The sequence below is a fragment of the Pelmatolapia mariae genome, linkage group LG10_11 (genome assembly GCF_036321145.2).
Source record: "Pelmatolapia mariae isolate MD_Pm_ZW linkage group LG10_11, Pm_UMD_F_2, whole genome shotgun sequence".
NCBI classification, from domain to species: domain Eukaryota; kingdom Metazoa; phylum Chordata; class Actinopteri; order Cichliformes; family Cichlidae; genus Pelmatolapia; species Pelmatolapia mariae.
The window spans coordinates 66983966-67006207 of NC_086236.1; the positions used below are offsets into that span (position 1 = coordinate 66983966).

General features: G+C 38.6%; 1 protein-coding gene across 2 annotated transcripts in view; it reads right to left on the reverse strand.

The window, feature by feature from the left end:
* Positions 1-22242, reverse strand: part of bbs9 (Bardet-Biedl syndrome 9) — a 177113-nt gene that overhangs the window by 125831 nt on the left and 29040 nt on the right. The window contains exons 12-15 of one of the 2 annotated variants that reach the window (XM_063484758.1): positions 22140-22193; positions 21929-22031; positions 9337-9441; positions 2244-2258 (exon numbers count right to left, since the gene is read on the reverse strand). In XM_063484758.1, the coding sequence (XP_063340828.1) occupies positions 2244-2258; positions 9337-9441; positions 21929-22031; positions 22140-22193 (277 nt within the window). The remainder of the gene's footprint in view (positions 1-2243; positions 2259-9336; positions 9442-21928; positions 22032-22139; positions 22194-22242) is intronic. The other variant, XM_063484759.1, reaches the window with a different exon arrangement.

Below are 22242 nucleotides of genomic sequence, written 5' to 3' on the forward strand. Positions count from 1 at the left end.
CCTGACGGCACGGACACGGTCGGGGCTGAAAGCCGACAGCTCGCTGATTCTGATCTGTCGGCAGGTCCGCGCTTTGTGTATACGCCCATTTTGCGCTGATTCTAAAGCTGTTAGTTTGATCTCTCTCCAAACAATATTGACCGAACCAGCAGCAAAAGAAGATCCAAACTACGCTTCACATAAACATCGTCATGAATTCACTCTGACTTTTACTGTTTTGCTTCCACCACGATAAAATCACACGTCATGCACAGCTCTCTCTCTCTCTCTCTCTACTTCAAGAACAGTTTCCCGTCTAAAAATCTGTTTTCTGCATTATTCGCTTGCTTGTTACGCACAAGTCTACCGTTGTTTACAGCGCTGTCGGCCGCTGTTTTTTTTTTTTCCGTTTTACATACTTCCGAAAAGAAAACCTAATTTCTGCCGTTCAATACTGAACAAATTTAAACTTTTTAAAATGATGCAAAATGCAAAACGCTTAGCCGTGTCTCTAATAAAACCGCTGTAACGTCAGAGGTAACGTTCATATGTTAATGGTTTTCTTTCGTTTTTGATGTACTGCAGAATATTTTTATAAAATCCCAGGCCAGGAAAACCACCTTCATGTTTTTCTGTGTTTTATCTTCAGCTACTTTGACACAAAGGCATCTACTGTGATGCTTACACCTTTGATAAAGTCTTGCGAGTGTCAGCTTCCTTTTTATAGATACAAAAATATGTAAATGTACTGATCTGAATTATAATATTTCTGACTGTCAAAATTTCCCAGATTCAAATCGAATTGAATCAAATCGAATCGAATCGAATTGAATCGAATCGTGGATCGAATCGATTTGGGACCTTGTGAATCGGAAACGAATCGATTCTAGAAATCAGTGACGATACCCAGCCCTAGTTCTTACCACAGCAGTGGTGATGTCACTCATGTGTTTGTGTCTATATGCATTCAGAGATGTGTTTGCGTGTCAATCGACTCTGCATTTAATGCACATATCCTCTTGCCTTACTTGTGTGTGGACCCAAGCAAAACAATAAAAGTTAAAAAAAAAATAATTCACAGTCTGGTCTTCAATAAATCATGTGCACATGCTGCAACTAACCTGCACTACATGTTGGCATTAAATATCCAGGTGAGTTCCTACGCCTCTCTTATAGTGTATTAGTAATCTGGCATTTATGCTCTGCATAAATCTATACACCGTTATTTAACACGGCGTGACGGTTTAAACAATCCTAAAACTTTTGTTTCCCAAAGCTACGGTCCAGTTTGTGCTGAATGCAACAATTAACTAGGGCTACCCATGACTCAGGACAGGAGATCCAGTGGATCAACCCTGATGGTGGGGCTGCTGTTTTGTAGTTCATCATATTCAAAGGTGATTTTGTGTAGAATTCTAGCTAGCATACTAGAGTTTCACTTATGTCCTACATATTTTAAATCAACTGACAACAAGTTCTCACAGGCCTGTCAGAGGGACTCCCATAACCCTAGGTAATGGTAAACTAAAATCTTTAATTAATTTGATTTTTTTTCCTAATTCCTGAAAAAACATGCATCACTGCCCGAGAATCACTAGTCTAGTGAATAAATATCCTCAAAAAATGGCCATACAAACATGTGTGGGTGTACTGCTGCAGAGTCACTACAGATCATAGGGGTCCAGTTCTGTATCAAAGCACACAAACTCACAAACACAAACAATCTTAAATAAATGCCAGCTGACAACTAGGACCACTACTGCTGGAGTGCATGTGTGCGCAGCAAGTCAACACACTTTATGCTTGTATGTGTGAGACAGATGATATTTCTGTGTAAACTCAACACAGTTTAAAAGAATAAATGGATATAAAGGGATATTTACATTTTCTATAAAGCGGGAAAATGTGTGTGTGTATAAGTGTGTTTGTGTATTTGAATTAGAGTATGTGTGTGTATAGACTCTTGCCAAGTATATCACATAACAGGAACATAAACAGTAGGCAGCAGGCTCTTCCTGTATATACAGCTCTGAATGTATGTGTGTGTGTGTGTTTGGAAAGTATATGGAGTAGTTTTGATAATCTTTACGTTTCAGTAAGTGTAGAAGTGTACATGAATATACAAGAACATGGGTGTGATCTCAGTAGCCCATATATATTTAGATTTATTTATGTGTATATCTAGAGTACATGTTTGTCTTTTTAATAAAAGACTGTGTTTCTACTTGCTCTAGTCTACGAAGCTCTACGAAAAAAGCACTTACCTTTAGGGTTAAGCTCTGCAGAAATGAAAAGGAAAGAGTTAAATGTTATAATATGAAAGATGAAGGAATGAAAAAACAGAAAAAATAAAGTGTTATCAGTTCTCCCATCTAGTTTTATTTGGTCGGACCAGTAACAAAGAACTGGAAGAACTGGCAAGGGAATTCCCTGAGAAAACCTCCATCTTCCTTCATATGGATATAGACAGACCTAAAAAAAATTCCTCTCAAGTGTTTGGTTTGCCTTCCCACACAACTGGAAAGTACAGCTGGAGGAAAAGGCAGCCATCTGACTCAGCCATACCGATCGTGAATATGATAAGATGTCCAAATCAAAAATTAAATAGTCTATCGTCATGAGGTTTGTGTGGAAATCTGGCTGACGGGATCAACAGAAAGAGACGTCTCTTCTTATAACCTGATCAGTATTAACTCATTTAGAAGACGAAAACTGTGGAGGGCCTAAGTAGAACCAGAGGGAGCATTCAATTATGATGCAGCGAAACAGTTTTGGTTGACAGTTTTAACCTTCAAATGAAAATATATGAAGGATTTTTGTGTGTGTTCCTTGTGGTGATAAAAAAAAAATACTTTGGTTTGTGTCTGTCTGTTTATGTGAAGGACTACAAGTCAGGGCTGAAAAAGCAACACAAAAATATTTGTGATAAGACAGCATCTCTTCTCTGTGCTCCTCAGTGCTACATTTTTCCAGCTGCCCTGGGATTTAAAAAGTCAGTGTGCTGCTTCTCTAACCTTTAGTTCACAGCAACAGAAATCTGGCAGATTAAACTCTGATATGATTGGTTGAAGAGGATTTCCTGTGAAGGTGAATGAGAAGCAGATGGCAGGTTGCAAGCCAATGAAAAGGTAGCGAGGTGCTGAGTCAAAAGGTTCACGTCTTATTAAACCTGATGAAAGTCGCGCTTCCTACGGCTGCCTCTCCTTCCTGTAATAACTCTACCTCCATTGCTCCCTCTCGTCATAACTCTGCCACTTCTTTAAGAAGCAAGATTTTTTACAGTTTAAAGAGTTTGTATTTCAAAGATATAATTTCATGCCAAGTGCACAGGATATATACTGTTAAGAATACAGGGTACCTAACAATATATTTAGTTGGGTCTGAATCAATTCAATTCAATTTTATTTATATAGCGCCAAATCACAACTAATGATCAGTTGAACTAATGTCTAGTTGGTAATATTTCCTATGTTTTATTTATTTATTCAATTTTATGCAAAATAAATAAACAAATGCAGAGGTAACCCTTGCTTTTAAAAGTTTAAATTCTCTTATTAAACAATCATCATCACCATTTGCGCATACCGACTTCACATGCTTTCGTATATATGCACAAACATAGCCAAATACAACACAAGAGACTGGAGTTTGATCCATTTCCTGACAATATTATAGTTTTGCTTTAACTACCTATTTGTTTTTGTTAAAAATGCATGGTTTTCCTGGCTCTAAAATGTGCCTTTAAGTTTCTTCTCACAGCTGCTTGAGGTTCTTTAACTTGAAAACATAGCTATGGGTCACAATATTACCGCACCCAAATTATTACCACAATTGTTTCCTGGTAATAAGACAGTCTACAATACTCCTACATACATAAAGTTTCTTTCAGTTCTCAGCAGTAATGTTGCTGCAAGCATATTGGTCCTCTGTCCTGACTCACTGATAATGTAGCTCTGCTATACAGAGAATTATTCAAAAAAAGAAACATCGGAGCTATTGGCAGTTTGATGGCTAATCTACCTCAAATGCAGGATCAGCTGCATACCTACAAAATCCCATAATATCTTCATATTGAGCAGTATTATCTAATCCTGAAATGCTAAGTCCAATAATTACTTTGTCTGGGGCTCAGATTACTACTCTACACTGCCAACGAAAAGAAAGAAAAACCATAACGGGGAGGGAAGAAAAAGGAAGAAAAAGACTGGATAAAACAACACAAAAATGGACGAGAGAGAACGAAAAGTGAGAAGGACCTAAAAGCACCCATTACATTTTTTAAATGTAAAAGACATGTCAAATGGAGCGAGGAGGCTCTCACAGCAAAAACCCATGCACACACATACACATGTGTGGATGGATACACACACACACACACACAGTAGTGTGTGTAGCTGCTTCTGGCCAGCTGCCAGGCAATGGTCAATCAGTCTTCGGTTTTCAAAAATCTCCTTCAAGTGAAACTCTGGATCCATTAGCTGCTGTGGTAGAATTAGAAAAGTTTAATGTTTCATGGCTGCAAGCCTTTATTATATCAATAATAGCCGAAGAAGCTGAGAAGGTGTTCTTTTTATAATTAATTACAGAGCTCAGAACTTTTTCATTCTTTTTAAGAGTTTTGGAAATAAAATCTCTTTACTTTTGAAAAATCCATTCTCCACTTTGTAACATCCCTTTCGCGCACAAACCAATGTTTTTATTTGTTTGTTTTTGTTTGTTTTTTTCCTTAGATTAGCAAGAAAGTACAACATCAGGATTATATTTTCCTCCATCAGTTCACAACTGACTTCTGGTTGACAACTGCGGGCTCGTGGACTGAGAACGTAACAGAGGAGCATCCTTGTAAGGCGCTACTTTTCCCACAGGAGATTCACGGTTTGAATTCATGTTCCACAGTGCTGCAGTGTCCATGAACAAAGCACAATGGACAATAAAAGGTTATTATTCTTGTTTTTCTTCTGTCTGCACTGATATATGAGGGCTTCTCATTGAACAGTCTTTGCCTTTTCTGTGGTATAATCTACCGTAATTGCTTTAGCAAGAGGAAAAAGCTTTTAATATGCCACGAGTGTCTGCTGCCAGCAAAAATTCTGAATAAATGCGAAACTGAAAACTCATGAGGGGTTCGAGATGCCATCCATGAATTAGTTTGTAAAAAAAGTCTGAAATTCAATGACTTGAGTAACTATTTTCGCCCCAATCAAGGTGTCTGCAGGGTCTCCACCAGTTTTAATAGCAGAAAGTCCAAGCAGTATATAGGTACAATTATTAATTAATTTAAAATAACCTGATGCCAAATAAACATCCAAGTAGGAAGCACAAATCAGCTAATGGAAATCAATGAGTTCAATGATGCTCATTTAGGTTTTCGCTAAAACTGATTTTTCAGGTCTACTGACAATAAAAAAAAATATATAAAAAAATAAAATAGAACAAAATAAAGAATATCTAATATGCATACTGTCCAAACACACACATTTAATTAATAGATGCAATTTATCTCTGAACACTCTACAATTGCATGCAAAATATTTGAAAACTAGCAAAACTATAATGCAGGAAAAAATATTTTGCATGCAATCTAAATTTTCAATAAAAAATGTTTTTTTTTTAAGTGCAGATGAGGTTTTGCCCTTTCTAAAACGAGAAATCATCACGATTAATTTTTTTTTCTTTTTATATCAACTCATACATAAAATACATTTTGGCCACAAATAACTGGTAAGTGCATAGATTTCTGTCAGTAAAGTAACACTGAGTCACTGCCTTATCCACACGTTGACCAAACACAGTTATGTGCACAGTCCCCCTCAAAGACATATTTTGAGCCAGGAAAAACTCTGCCATCTAAGGTCCTTTCAGATAAACTAAATCCAGCTCTATCAAGTTTTTCAATTCCTCCAAATACCCCCTTAGTGGAACAGAAATACAGAGTAGAAATCTCCTAAGAAGCTTAACCCTGAAAACCTGTTTTTGTATAAGGTTAATAAAAAAGTTAAATTAAGGGTTATTAGGATATGCTGTATGCATAAAAATACTAATAAAAATACAACAACAGACAAATATGGTTCTGTACATATCACATGATCTTGCAGCTCATGAGAAAATATTAATTTGCTTTTTTTTTTTAAAATCTCAAGTTATCCTGTAAAAAAAAAAAAAAAAAAGGAAAAAAAAAACGACATTACTTGTTTCCTGGCCTGTGGCCTTGCATTCCTCCAAATCTGTTACTAAGCTGTTGTAATACAGAGCACGCTAACAAAGAGAGTTTAGAACATGATCCGCTTGGCAGAGGTAGCAACCAACATCAGCATCAGCTGGCTTAACAAAAGTTCCTTACAAATGGATTTCAGGCCTGGTAGTCAAAAGAGGAGTGACCCAACAAAAATACTGCATTGTCCTGGAGACATCAACATATGGAGATGCTGGTCATTCTGGCAAGTTCAGTAAAACAGAAGAAAACAATAAAGGCTGCCAACTAGCTTCCTAGGTTTCCACACGAATTGGCCTAGCAACCAGTGAATCACGGCTGGCTGGGTTTTATGGAAAGTATCCGCACAGTCACAATGTATCTTTGCATGTTCAGATGAAAATGGCCATTGTGTACGAGCTAACAGTGTACTGTAAACGCCAACTTGACCACCTGATCCTTCTCAAGTGTGTTTGTGCAGAGCTCTCTCTCAAAGTATTAAGAAAATCAAAGAGGGCCACTAATGAAATTCTTTCTAGATTGTAACAACTCCTGACACCGTCAAGCCTCCTTTGAAGGGCTTAAGAAGTCAGCAGTCTTCTTAAATGTCAGAGCCTTTGTAGGGCTTAAAGAAGGGCACAGTAGCCCCAGGGTGGGATGGTGTTATATAAGTGGGTGGTGTGAAGGCATAATCATCACCCCCGGGTGGGAATGAGGAAAGAAGGAAAGCAACAGAAACAAAGTGATGCATTCCTCCCAAGCCAGGACAGCATTTAGAGGATGAGAGAGGATGAGGCACTGCTGGAGATTAACACACAACCATGGAGTTACAAGGAATGGACTGGTCATTGTTAAAAGATACACTGACAAAGACACAAACAGCAGTGTCTCACGTTGAATGTTTTTAATCAAACCTGTCAGGACATCTGTTTCATTTTTATTTGCATGTATGTGACCAGTGTTACACTTGTCTGCAGGCCACTACACTGAAGCTTATTCGGCAGCACTGCACCAATTTGCCCTTCTTTCTGATCAACGAGACAGAGTTTTTTCAATGGGGCAGAGCCGAAGTAGGCCTGAATCTGGCATGACTGCTGTGTGTACTTGTGAATCATTTTCATATAAATGCATCCACCTGCATTGTCGTCACAGCTCCAGCAAAAATAAAGTTTTACTCACGAATAAAGTACAAGCTGTGATAAATGTAGTCATTTACTAAAAATCTAAAGTAGTTCTGGTGACTCACAGATTAAATCGCACCTGGTCATATATCAAAACTGAATGAGTGATTTTTTTTTTAAATAAATCCTGGAATCTTTGTTGAGAAATATTCTGATTCAGTAATGGCAGTGCTGTCTACTAATCTACCACCCAGATCAGTTTTGAGGTCCACATTCCCCTCAACACTGCCAACTCTAATTTACATTACATGGCCAAAGGGGAAGTTTTTTAAGATTTTAGGTAAAGCTTCTTCGTTCCATTCCCAGGAAATCTTAATGATCCTTGATTTCAGTCCAACACTTGTTGGACTAATGCTCTTGTATATGAATGGGAACAAGTCCTGCAGCCAGGTTTTAATATTTGGCAGACAGTGGTTGTAATGCACAAGTGTCCTCATAGTTTTGACCATGCAGTGAGAATAAGCTTAATTTACTTCCCTGCTTTTCCTTTCTGATTCTAACAAAGATTGCCTTCTTTCAGTTTATACCTAGGGCTTCTGTAGTTCCCATTTTCCTCTGCTTTTGTCGTCCTCCTCCTTCCCATCCTTTCTCTCAACAATGTTTACCCTCCCTGTTTCTCTTTCTCCGTTCCATTTAAATGTAACTTGTGTGTACCTCATTGATGGTCCCCATCCTGTTATTCATCTGTCTTCATCCTCTAACCTGCAGTAAACTTTTTCTAATTCTACTTACAGTCTACTGGCTCTCTTTCCAAACCCAAGATCAGCTCCCAACATATTCTCCCCAAGCTGCTTGGCTACTAAGATCTGCTGAACTACTCCAGACTCCGTATTTTCAGCTATTTTTAGCATCACAATAAAATTCAACAAAAAAGAAACACTTCCCAATATTTCCAGACATTTCACGTTAAATGTGCTTCTGGGGCGGAGAGACTGTTCCACCAACAGAGGCCTGCCAAAGCAAATGCAATCCAAGGAAAACAATAGCAAGAAAACAGGGTTTTTTTCATGACCTGATTTCTGAACAAATACTCAAATAAATCTTTTTTTTTTTTCTAGGAGGTCCGTGACATTTGAAATAAAGAGTGGTTTTGTTGGTTTGCAAGGGGGAAAGTAATATCTTCCAAAAATATTGCAGGGCCTAGAAACAGATGCCTGGAGGCAGCAGGGGGATGAACTGGGCTTGTCTGGAAAGTGCCCAGATGTCATTACCTCAAGTCAGCACACTGTTAGCAGCTGGTGTTCAACACTGTCACACAACACTGGAAGTGATGTTATAGACCAGAATGCTTCTAACGGTAATGCTGGAACAGACTGATAGATTTAACTCCATCGCAGGAAAGCACAGCGAAAAGCCAAGTGGGAATAACATCGCGCTTGGCTTTTTACTCTGTTTGCAAATTTATGCTGCTATTTGTTAGCTAGTGTTAAGTCGTTGTCCAATTTCTGTTAACTTCTGCCTCTGTGAGCTTGTGAGGGTCCACTTGGGTCTGAGAAAGTAAATTTTGTCATCAGACAGTGAACAAGGCTCTATGATAGAGCCCGACCAATCAGGGATTTTTAAAAGATTTAAAATACTGATGAAGTGGACTTTATTCACCAGGATAATATGTCAAAGCAGTTTAAAAATAAACTAATTTTATTGTTACAAATTGTGGATTACTCTTGTCTTCTTGTTACCACTTGGACCCATCTACAATACTACTCTATCAATTGTGAATACGTCCTTCAAGAAGACTTCGAGCTGATTGGAAGGTAGCGGGACTATCAGCTCTTGCATGCGTTTGGAGGTTTATGCATGCAAGTTAAATATTAGCACAGCAAAGCCTGATCATAACTACTTGGTAACAAATTTAACAAAAAATTAATTCAACAACATGTAATAATTAGGATAATTGTGTTGTATTCTGTGAAATTGTAAGTTTTAGGTTAAATTAAACATGTCCATTCAGAAAATTTGTCACATGGTTTGGTTTGGTTTTTTTACCTGTCGGCGAGCTGTAGGACACAGTGATGTCTCCGGTGAGGTCAGCAGGGGGGTAGTGGCCATTGAGAAACGCTGAAAACATCACGACTTTGGATGAACCAACACCTGAAAGCAAAGCACAAACACGTCGCCATTAACACATGTTGTCCTGTTGTCCCTCTCTTACACTATTTATGCATTTATTCCCTTTAATCACAGAAAGTATTACACTACCTGTGAGAATAGTCCACAGTCTTCTGTACATCTAAAAAGGTTTAAACAATAATCCTAATAATATTATTTTTGTTACTTTGATTCTGGCTTGAGCGCTAATATTATTCCTTAGTAAGGATGTACATTTTGAATGTAATCTAATGAAAGGGCGCTTCAGAAGTAAATACTGGATGCACTGTAGCTTGATCAGCACCGTGGACAAAAAGTTTAAATATCTTGACCTTTCTGCTTCAATTTCGAGTCTCACGCAATTTGCTATGAAGTGCCATAATAACTCACTGGAGTTTCCCTTCAGCTAATTTGTGTTATTACAAATGTCAATGTAATTTTGAGTAAAACTTTCTTACTTTTGGAACAGAAGTACCGATTTTATTCCAGCACTCTTTAAAAGAAAGACATTGAATGATGAATGAGGAAACGGGGTAGTCAATGAAACGCACACACAAAGTGTAAGTGTCAGCTTTTTCAAGATACGTACAGAACAGGACGGAGTACGGTTAATACAAACCAGACCTTTTAATGTGTATACACACACACACACACACACACACACACACACACACACACACACACACACACACACACACACACACACACACACACACACACACACACACACACAGTTTGAACCTCACCATGGAAGGTGACTTATATTATTAACCAGATTTTTTAAAACTGTGTGCACATACATACACACAACACAAACTAATTATATTTAGCATGAGGCAGAGGTGATGACTTGTAGCTTCCTTTTGAATACCCTAAATCCAGAGAGAGCAAGATAAAGAAAAAAAAAACAAAGGCAGAGAGCGCAAATAAGCTGGAGAGAAAAAGCAGGGCTCAAATATAGATGGAGAGGAAAGGATACATTACAGCTAATGGCTCCATGCAGCAGCACACACACACACACACATATATGCACACACAGGGCGGTGAGGTGGTGTAATGGGCCGTGATGTTTCTGAGCTCACTCTGTTACAGGTGACTGAATCCCAAGTATGTGTGTATGTGTCCTAATGGAAGCGCAACTTACAGGCATTCTGCAGGTAATGAATGACAGCGAGGAGACGATGTGCCAAAAGTTTGAGACTATGTCACCGTGTGTTTCAAAATATAACTCAGAACTGTATAAACTCTCATTGACCACGTTTAGCAGGTGTGCGCACACGCAGCCGTAAGCGAAACGAGACCGCTCCAGCTGAGGATAGACAGAGAAGGAGGGAGCAAGATGGATGAGAGGAGATGAAAGGCGAGACGACGACACCCACCCGCCAACTGACAGAAGAGAAGATAAACGATAAAAAGCAGAGAGAGAGACTTTCTCCGCACTCTTCAGATGTACTGACAGCATGACCTCCTCTCTCAGCTGATCTCATCCTTCTCCCACACTGCTCTCCTCACTTCTCCCACCAAGCATCCATCTCCTTTTTTCCCCGCTCTCCTCCCATCTCAGCCTCTTCTGAGAGATGGATCTTCTGTTCGACCTTTTCATCTTTTCTGTGTAACAGCTAGACCCCAGCCAGTTTGGGGATTTTTAATATCAGTGGTGACACTAACGATAAGTGTAAAAACTAAAAATCACCAGTAAGACAAAGATCCCTTGAAGGCTACATTGTGCAGAATGGGCTTATTAAGCTGAGTAAGAGATTGGACAGCTGGTACCACTCATGCCTGTATATTAAATCTAAAACTTGAACACAGAATCAAAAACCTAAGAATGTGTGGTTTTCATAGGCTGGAAGTTGAAGAACTTATCACACATTTTAACACACATAACACTTGAAAATGTTGAACTATTCTTTTCTGTTGTGTTATTAGAGTTGTGACCTGAAACTGGGAGCTTTTTGAAGCAGGACTTCACTTTATGGTTTTTTTTCTAATGATCAAGTGCTGATGTGTTGAGTAAATAAAAAGTTTGTAGCAACATATTAATTTGCATAAATGCCAGCACTGTAAAATGTAAATTTCAGACTAAACTGGGCAAGGTAATTGAGCAAAAGTTTGGCTAGGAACAGACGGAGGTTCGGATAGATGTGGACTCCACAGCTGAGTGACTGTTATACTTTTCGCTGGATTATGTAATTGGTACCCAAATCTGTGCAGACAAGATCATACGTTCACAACTGGCAGGCAAGTGAGTGTACACACACAGAGTCTTGTGTTCACCCTACAATGAGGAGAATTACAAGTAATTTGTCTGGAATGAAACAATGACCGTGCTGAGGATTTTACAGACAATATAATTAAATAAAGATTGCAGATGAAACAGTAACGCCATCAGGCTCTAATAAAGTCTCCTCTAGCTTTACTTTTATTCTCTTCCCTTATTTGTGTCTTTCACATCCTTGTTACTACGACGCTTTCCTCCACCTCAGTGTGTTACCATTCTCTCTAGCTTTCTTTTCACTTCCCTTGGCCCCTCCCTCCCTGTCATTCTGTCTGTCAGCAGAAGGCTTTTAACCCCTGTGCCCTGGAGGTCACACTGGTCAGACTGGTTTAAGTGCTTTAAGTGTTCTCAGGCCCATTAAGACTAACAAACAAGACCAAAAAGACACAAAGTAATCCCTCTTCTTTGCTTTTTTTCCTCTCCTTTCTTTCTCTCAGTTTTCTTTTTCTCACTTCAGTTTGTCATTATATATTCAGGCACATCTGGACAGGTTGTGGGCGTCAAACCTGTGAGCATCAGGTAACGTGTCTGTGTGACCCCAAAGACCAACCCAGTCAGAGACTTTAGACTGGTTCAAGTGTTCTCAGGCACATTAAACCATTATCAGTGTTGCCAACAAAAAGAGTTGACAAAGCAGACTAAAATCCCCCACTTTACCACCTTTCCTGCTCTGCCCTCGTTTTAACCCACTTCTTTCTGGACCTTTCTTCACCTCTTATTTCATCCTCAATGACTGTTTTCTTTTTGTCACTTTTTCACTGTGTATTCTCCCCCCATCTTCCTCCCACTCATTCTTTCATTAAAAAAAAGACTTGATCTCTGTTTTGCTTTAATTATGTGAGCTTACATGTGAGAGTTCATTCTAGGTTCAAAGGGCGCTGTAGCGCTGTAGCTATCAGGGTTCAGGTTATAACACTTGACAGATTAGGTTAAACTGACCACTGACTTTAGAACAAGAGGTCAGAAGTCAAGAGGGTGGAGATGAGCTCTATGCCACACAAGCAGATGGGAAAAAGGTATGTATATATAACTGCATTTTGATTTCCACTGAGAAATAATATAAAAACAAAATACTGATATTCAAATTTGAGGGATACCTGGCTTGTGTGCAAGTATGAGTGTGGAGTCACAGATGTCATTCTGTAGCAGAAAACACCATCAGTGTGGTGTTAAACATTGACCTTTGACCTATTCAGGTCAGAATTAGGTCACATTACTGTGTCGGGTCTGTCCACTTAACCTAATGTCCACTCAGAGATACAAAAATTGTACTCATAGAAGAATTCGCTTCTTTAGATTAAAGCACAATAACATAGGCTTTGATAATGAGGATGACTCTGTTGCAACAAGCGTGCAAATGATCTAATATGGATGAAGACAAAAATATAGTGAAAACCTCTTTATGTATCCATTTTTAATCATTTGTATGACTAGATTCAAAGATGGGCCAGAGCCTATCCCACCTGGCACAGGGCGAGAAGCAGGATCCACCCTGACTGGGTTGCCAGTTCATCACGGGGAAAACACAAAAAGACAGATAACTATTCAAGGTCACAACATAACTTACTGCTAATTCAGAATTACAAATTAATGTCTTTGGACTGTGAGAGGAAGCCAGAATACCAGCCAGGAGTAAACCCACTCAGGTACATTACAGGGACAACATGTAGTCGCCACATAAAAAAGCCCAGCAGATCAACAGGTTCAAACCCAAAACTTTTTTCTCTATAGCAACGGCGCTAATCACTGCAGCACCACGGTGCTGCAAAGGATCAAGAAGATTATTTGCAAATTCAGAGACATTTAAAAGACCACCAGCAGCTGAGACAAACAGGTTTTTGAGTGTATTTGTTTCTGTATCAGCAGGCAGACTCAAGCAACTTGAACTGCTTAGACAAAAGGGTGGATCAGTCAGAATAGACTAGCAATGGTGAATATCCATTTAATGGTATTAAAAAAATAAAATATGATAGCATATAAATACAAATACCTCATATTATAATTGACTGATTTACTGCACTTGAAAAAATAAACTGCACATGAACATGTACGGTGATAAAAATCAATTTAATGTAATTTGACTGTTCCTAATTTGCAAAAGTCAACACGTGTGAGTTTCACAAGAAACATACCTCACAAAGACAAGCGCTGATCTATGGATGCATCCCTACTGAACCCTAAAGAACAGCAGCTGAAATAACTGTAAGCAGTTGTAAAAGTAACAGCTACAGAAAAAGGAAGTGTGCGGGTGTACAAAGACTGCATTAGACCATCAAAACAACTAAAACACATTGATAATTAATGATTTCAAATAAAATACACACAATCAATGCCAAACTATTGAACTACAAAGTTGGCGTGTGTTTAATTTCTAAGTTAGATTAAAATGTTGGACTTCTTCTCTACATTAATACTGTGTTCCATGCTAACCACACAAAAACACATTCTCTCCAAACAGAAAGATTAGCTCCAAAGTTTTTGATTGTATAAGAGTTGTATATATTTATCTTAACTGCAAATATGTTTGTGTATATTATTGTTATTGCACACAACTTCAATAACAAGTTATGTATTATGCATACCTAAATGTTTAGTTGTCACTGTCCAGCTAATTGCATGTTCCAGCTGATAAAAGCCATCATATCACTCCTTTGCCATTTGACATTTAAAATGAAAAGAGCTACAGCCTAAGAATGAGTCAAATTATAAAAAAAATATGATATTATCTGCATATTATTGCATACAGTCGACTACAGAGAAAAGACAATGAACAATAATGAAAGGGATTACGGAAAACAGGGGGAAGTAAACCGGAATAACAGGAGGAAGAAGGCATTTAAAGTCACTAAAGGGCAAAATGACAAATGAAAGAGAGGAGGAAAGAAAGGAAAAGATGGAAAGGTAGAGAGAGAAGGGAGAGAGCGAGAGTAGGAAGGCGAGAGTGAGAACAAAGGAGGCAGTGTGTGGTGAACAGGGGATTGAGTCGCCATCTGAGACGAATAAAAACTGGAATAACAATAAAAGTCAGAAGGCGCTACCTCCCCTCCTCTTTGCATAACTGGTCCTCATGCATGTTTGTTTGTGCGCGCGCACACACACACGCATCACCACTGGTCGTTCTTTATTTGCAGTAAAGCACTGTGTGACAAATCTCAGCAAAAAAGTTTGGAAATAAACTTGTGTTGACACTTGCACTTACAGTGAACACACACTCTTGCAAACAAGCGTGGACGCAAACTGAGCTAGAGAATCAAAGACACATGGGGCAGCAGCTAGCACACAAACAGATACGCAACAGCTGTAGCAGGAAAAAAAACATACTGTTTCCACGGAGATGAATCCCGTATGCCAAAGATTTGAGAAAGTGCATGCGATGTTTGCATGTTTACATCTGAGCAAAGACAAACCTTGCATGTTGCATTGTAGGGAAATAATAAAGGAGGACACAAAAAAAGAAAAGTGATGAAAGGCAGACACGCGAGGTGTCGTCCCTAACACTGTTATTGTTTTTAGTGTTGCTAGTGTTCCTCAAAATTGCAGCCACATTTTCTTATAACACCTGCTCCTTCGTCACTTGTATTTGTATCTGTTTTTCCCTCTGGCTTTGTTTCTTTTATGCAAAAATGGTCAAAATGAGTCATGAAAAGAACAAGAGAAAAAAAGAGAAGCAGGGGATTTGTACTGTACATAACTGAGAAATAAAGTTCTCTAAAGTTCTAGATGTAGTTGCTAAAACACTAAATAAAATAGACTGGAACTACACGTGCTCATCTTAGATCAGGGGATTTCAGTTTTTAGTTGAGTGATGACCATTACGAAAACCTTTGCTCCTTAAAATTGGCTTCATTTTTGCAGTAAAGTCGGGACATCCTCACTGGAGGAAAACAGTTTTTTTACTTTAAGGGCATCTGTACATTTTGTTTTTATTTTATCCCAACAAATCAAAACCAAGTGACACATCTGTCCTGTTAACAAGGGATTGTCAGCAGTTGATGGGAACGGTTAATGTGACAGCAGATTTAGAAATGTGATTTAAGAGCCGTTATTTCTGAAATTCAGCTACAGCAACCTTTATTGCTGCACCAGTCTCATCCAAACTTGCTGTTTCTGTGGTTATTTTCTTCTGCTTCTGGCATGGGAAGATGACATGGCATTTATTAATCTCAGCAACAAAGCTCTGACTGCCACAGCTATTTTTATTCCAACTGGTAAATGCTTTTAAAAACAGGAGACCAATTTAAAGAGCTGAAAAAGAAAAACACAAAAAAAGCCCCAACTTGGGTGCGTTAAGTCCAGAAGTGTGACTCAAAGCTACCTGTTTGTACCTCAACAATAAAGCAGTAAAATTAATTAAACATTTCCGGGTAATGGAAATAATTTTTTACAGCATTGTATTTTTAATGGTGATAGTCAAAATGATTTACTTCTGTGTACATGGTGCACTGTTTACACCAGGCGCTATTCCATCTACAGCTCAGCAGCCACTTCCCCTGCAATCCATAAAGCAGGGTGCAATTTTCTGGACAAATCACAGAGTAAACTCTAGCTATGTGACTGGGATCCAGCTCCTTTAAGTCATGTCCTGGTATTCATTACAACTCACAAAGCTTCCATTAATCTATTTTTCCTTATTTTCAGGACTTTAACTGATGTAAAGCACTCGCCTTAGGGCCAAATCTGACCACTGAGGGTCAGCAGAAGTGGTTCAGCTCTTGCAATGCTGATCCACGCCAGGCTGGCCCAGAGCAGGCCAGCGTAGAGGCAGAGAAGGGAGTTAAGAAAGGAAAAAGAATGACACAAAGTGTATATATATATACACTGTGTGTACATAAGCAAGCAGTGGTGATGGTTAGGGTTAGGGTAAGACTCCAGGAAGTGTAATGTAAGTCATGTAATGTCCTCTGCAGCTATGGAAACATGATTGTATGCAATGTGTTTGTGTGTGTGTAGTACCTCTCATGTTTCGCAGCAGAGAACTGCTGAATGACTACTGAAAGCCAGCGCCAGATTTCTGTGTGCAGGGAAACAAAAGAGCGTGACATAAACACACACACAGCTACTTTACTTTGATTGTGTGTGTGTGTCTATATTTGAACAGTGCACTGTGTGGCACGTGCATGCATCCATGGTTATGCATGTGTGAGTGCTGAAATGAGGTCTGTGACAGTATGTGTGCCTATGTGCTTGACTGCGGGCTTCTGAATCTGACCCGTCTGACCGCTACCTAAACTCATGTAAACAAAGCATCTCTTTAGTGGTGTAAACGTGACAGTGCAGTGAGTCAGAGCTTCTGATCTTCCATATAAATGGTGAAAACTTCAAAACAGCTGCCAAGAAGAAAAAAAACAGAACAACCAAACCATCCAGATGAGCCTGGATTTTTTTTAACCTGTTTTGGCTTCATGTCCAATAAAGTTACTTTTGATTTTGTTGGAATTTTTTTTTTGGCAAACGTTTTATTGTCTGTTCAGACATGGAAGTATTTATCCAACCAACTTATTCTTAAGCTTTTAGTTTGTTTATTCACATGACATGGGAAGCTTTAAATAAGAAGTCATTCATGACCTTTGAATACTTGCAGTGTGTTATTCAATTGCAGCAATATGTTGACTGCTTCAATCAAAGGGTCTAAAACCATCTTGTAAAAGTCAGCCACTGATTATGTGGTTCATTGCACAACCTTGTTTCCAAAGAAGTTAAAAATTAAAAACAGAAATGCAGTCATTCACAAATCATTTAAAATTAAATTTAATCAAAAAATACTAAGAAGAAAATGTACTAGATGTAAAAACTGAAAACTGTTTTAAAAAATGTGTGTTAATTTAAATTTGATTCAAGCAGTGCTGGACGGGGATAATACAAACTAAACCAGGAGAAACTTAGGAACTGAATGCACAGAGGAACACACAGCCATGAGGGAGATCGCGACACAGGACGAGTTTGACACAGGAGTGGAGGAAAGGCAGACGAGTGAGGGGACACAAGAGAGAGGAAGATAGAGGGTTTAAGGGGAGACGAGAGCGAGAGGGACACAGGACAGAGACACAAGAGGAACCTAAGAGGAAAGGAACCAAACAGGGAACATAAGAAACTCAAAAAATGGAATAAATTCAAGACTACTAAATGAACCTAAATCATAATATAATACAAAATGACACCAAAAACACATGAAACTCAAAATGCTATGTCAAATGACCCAGAACCATGACAAGTAGAACTTCTAAAAGAGTTATTAACACAAGAAAAGTCCTCTAATGTAAAGAAACTATGGAATATGGCATATTTCTGTCAGCAACAATACTCAGGTAGGCTGTGGTACTTATACAATGTTCAGGGTGCCAAAGGGTGACAAGAAAATTTGCACAAACCACCAGAAAACCATTGATACAAGGCAGGATCGATCCATGTTGCTTACATCAAATTCTGACCCGACCATTAAAGTTCACAGCAGAAACCGCAACTCTTTGGACTACGCAATGTTTTTCCAATCTTCTTATGTTCAGTTTTGGTGACCCTATGTGAACCGTAGCCCGAGTTTTCTGTTCTTACCTGACAAAAGAGGCAACTGGTGTGGTCTTCTGCTGCTGCTGTCCATCTGCTTTAACATGTTGTGCATTCAGAGATGCTCTTTAGCATATCTCGGTTGCACTGAAAGTTTTTTTTTTTTTTAATTAGTGTTGCCTTCCTGTCAGTTCCGAAGATGACTGGCCATTCCCATCTCTGTATTTCTGTGCAAAGAAGTGATTCTCACTGGATATTTTCTCTTTTTAGAACATCCTCTTTTAACCCTGGAGATGGTTGTGCAGGAAAATTCAAGAAGTTTGTGAAATACTGCCCGTCTGTCACCAGCAACCGTGTTACATCCAAAGCCCCTTAATCCAACTTTCTTCCCAATTCTGATACTTGGTTTAAACCTCAACAAGTCTACATTCCTCAGTATATTAAGTTGCTCTCATGTGATTGGCTGACTAAATATTTGTGTTAACAAGCAGTAAAATAGGTGTACAAAGGCGGCTGGTGAGAACTGAGCAAATGTGGTCCACCTGGAATCTTATATACATGTTATTTTCTCGAACTGCATCTTGAATTAGTTAGAGCAGAACATAAGGAACTGTACTACCAAATCTGATGGAGCAGTACAAAAATGTGAAAAAAAAATAAAAATTAATGATTGGAGATATCCAAATGAGGATACTGCTGACATACATAATATACACTTCTAGCACTGTAGCATTAGTGGTAAAAATATACATATAGAGAAAGTCTGGATTAAAACTGATAGAAAAATAAAAAAGGGTGGAATTAAATGTGCAGCATAAAATATGGCAAATAATATGAAATACAAGACATATGAAAAGGGATCAATATTAATGAAAGCTGACACAAGAATTTAATAGAAACTGTTGTTCAAAAAGTGCATCATGGTTTCATTAACAGCTGGACGGGTCATGTATAGTATATGTAGAGATAAGAATGCCTGTGGTAAAATGCATTACATTTCTGCATGACACTTTATGAATCATGGTAAACCAGTGGTCACTTTGAGTCAGAGCTCAGAATAAATGGATGGTGTTCAAACCGCCTGAGAATACTGTTCACATCTTGAAATCATAAATTCACAGTCCATTCTGGTCCTTCTCAAAAAACTCGGGGAATACTCCTCTGAGATGGATGACTGTTTCGGCAAAAGCCGAGACCAGTCTTAAAGTTAAAAAGAACCATGTTCTGGGAATAAACCAGCTTCTGTGCCTGTGTGCATAGATTCGAAAAATGACAGCCAACACCATCCACAATAACTTGCACAACCTGTTGTGCGTCATTTGACATATGACCACATCTCTAGCGAGATTTACACCCTCACAGGGACAGTTCTGCAAATCACAAGACAACTTGACAGTGTTTTGTTTGTACAAAACTTTAAACTGCAAAATGCCAACTAACCAAGCTACAAAGTGAGGCAATAACCTCAGTTACCTTTCTGGAATGAGATAAAAGTGCCATGATAAAGCTGCTTTTTTGTTTGGAGCAGCTTATTCAAGGCTGCATTTTGGGTGTTGTCAAATTTGACACACGAGTCAGTTACAGGATTCATTCCTAAAAGTTTGTTTTCACACACAAGAATTCTTCAGAGACACACCATCCGTGTTGATATTGCGTGCCATCTGCGTCATATCAATGAATCATGGCTTTTTTTCTGTACTTTTTTTTAAAAACAAGAAAGATGCTTCTCATTATTTTAATGACTTAGACTTTGATTCCACTGACAACAATGCTCATTTTAGCACCATTTACAACAGGAAATTACTGGGTCCATGCTATAATTATGTCACTCCTGACTTTATTCTTCACTCAGTTGCAGATTGCTAAATGCAAAATATGGACAGCACTTTTGTATGTGGAATGGAGTCCAATTTTGAGTCTGATAGCAGATTTTAAAAGATTTTTCCTAAGCTGTCTTAGCATGAAGACATATTCTGATGTTCTGTGTTTTTGAAAAGTGACAAATTTTTAAAACTCTGGTGGACAGTCTAAAAGAGCCATAACACAAAAAGACTCTGGGTGGCATGAAGACAAATAACATCTAAATGCTTGGAAAGCTATGTGTAACCACAATAGCAAGAATCTGGACAGATGCTCATATGCAGCTACTTAGAAATATGATCTCGGTACCACAGAAGAGAGTGACAAGAACAGCGAGGTTGAAAGACTGGCCTTTCTTGTGGTTGTTGGTTTATAAAGAAACATCTAGCCTGAGAAAAAAAAAAGTTGCACAAACTCCTACTGATCCGACTCCTACTAATAGTAAGAAACTTATTACTCACTTGTTTTGTTTTTATTGTCTTGGAAAGCTTATAATTAAGCCTCTTAAAAGAAAATTAAACAGATACATAAATGCAGCAGAAGAAACCACTGGTTCAAACTACTAGCAATCTGTAGGCGTGACTGAACGCTGCTAAGATTAAGAGTCCCACTCCATATGTAGACTAACAGGCAGCGCAAAGCACCGACACCAACAGGGTTAGAGGTTTAACTCCCAACAGGCCCACACATTTTTAAAAAGTATGTTCTCATCGCACTAAAAGGACGTTCTGATAAAAAAAAAAAACTCCCTCCAACTGCTTTACATTATGCACACAGAGTACATGTTAAAAAAATCAAACAGAACAAAACAGAGGACATACAGACAGCTCAAAGTGGATAGATGGCTAACATTGTATTACAGGATGAATAATGTTCTTTTAATGAGCCGACAGAAGATATCACTGTTTGGGGTTAGTAGGCTATGTGTGTGCAGTGTCTGGGTAATTCATTTCAAAGTTACCGCTGTCTGGGCTCAGTGGCCAGCAGCTAGACTAGAGAACACATAAGACTAAAGCTGACTGATAAGAGCTGAGAAAATAAACACACACCTCTCACTCAGTCGAGGCCAACGCATTCATCTGTAAAAGGAGGAGGATTGGATAAAATTTGTGTGTGTGTGTGTGTGTGTGTGTGTGGGTGTGCCCTCAAATGATTCAGAGATGGACTGAGGCTGCAAAAGAACAAAAAGTGATTGATGACACTGGATGATGAAAGATCATACACCAAACCAGCTGCTTAGAGTTTCCATAAAAATGCAGGGTGTATTGTATTCCCATACGATACACCCTTACATTCTTTCCTTGGCACTTCTCCTTTAATTTTGTGCATTTCGCCAACACTGCACGTCTCCTCAAGAAGAAAAAGGTACTAATTACTGCTAAAGGTTATATGTCAGATTTGCTATTAAACATGTATTCCTTTCTGTAATATGGTTTTTCTTTAGTGCTGGCATTCTGTTTCATAAGTTTTCCATCAGGACAATCATGATTTAAAGGAACTAGTTCACACAAATTAGAAAAAGTTACTTTCACACAATTTTCAAGCATTAATAAACCCAACCTGAACTGCCCTTCTGACATGATCATTCTTAATCTGTCCATTTTGGTCATTCCCAATGAAAACTTTTGGATTTTCAAATCTACCACCTCTAGCTAAACCTGTCTATTTGTCAATGCCACTGTCTCCAGTGGAAAAACATGGACAAAGGCAGAAATCCCAGAAACAGATCAGAATGTCAGATAATTGGAACCAACAATAGGAAAAAGAAGAAGAAAAGGTTTTACAGGCATACACATAGACAGACACCCAATCATAACTCGCATATAAAGACTACAGCTACAATTAACTGACCCATGGCCTCAAGGACAAACTGCTCCTGAGTAACTGCCAGAGGAGGCTGGACACCAATGCTCAGCTTAGATGACTTCACCACACTACTGGCTTTCACCTTCACCTGAAAAGAGAAAAATGATGATGTTAGATGTAGACAGGATACTGGTAAAGGGCAGATAAAATTCTGACACACAAACTGAGAGGAGAAACAATGATTTTAAAGGTTCACCTGTACGGTCACTGAGGGGACAGGCAGACCGTTGATATCGTGGATCAGGGCTTGCTATGGACAGATATTAAAGGGAAATATGACTTTCTATGTTTATCATTGC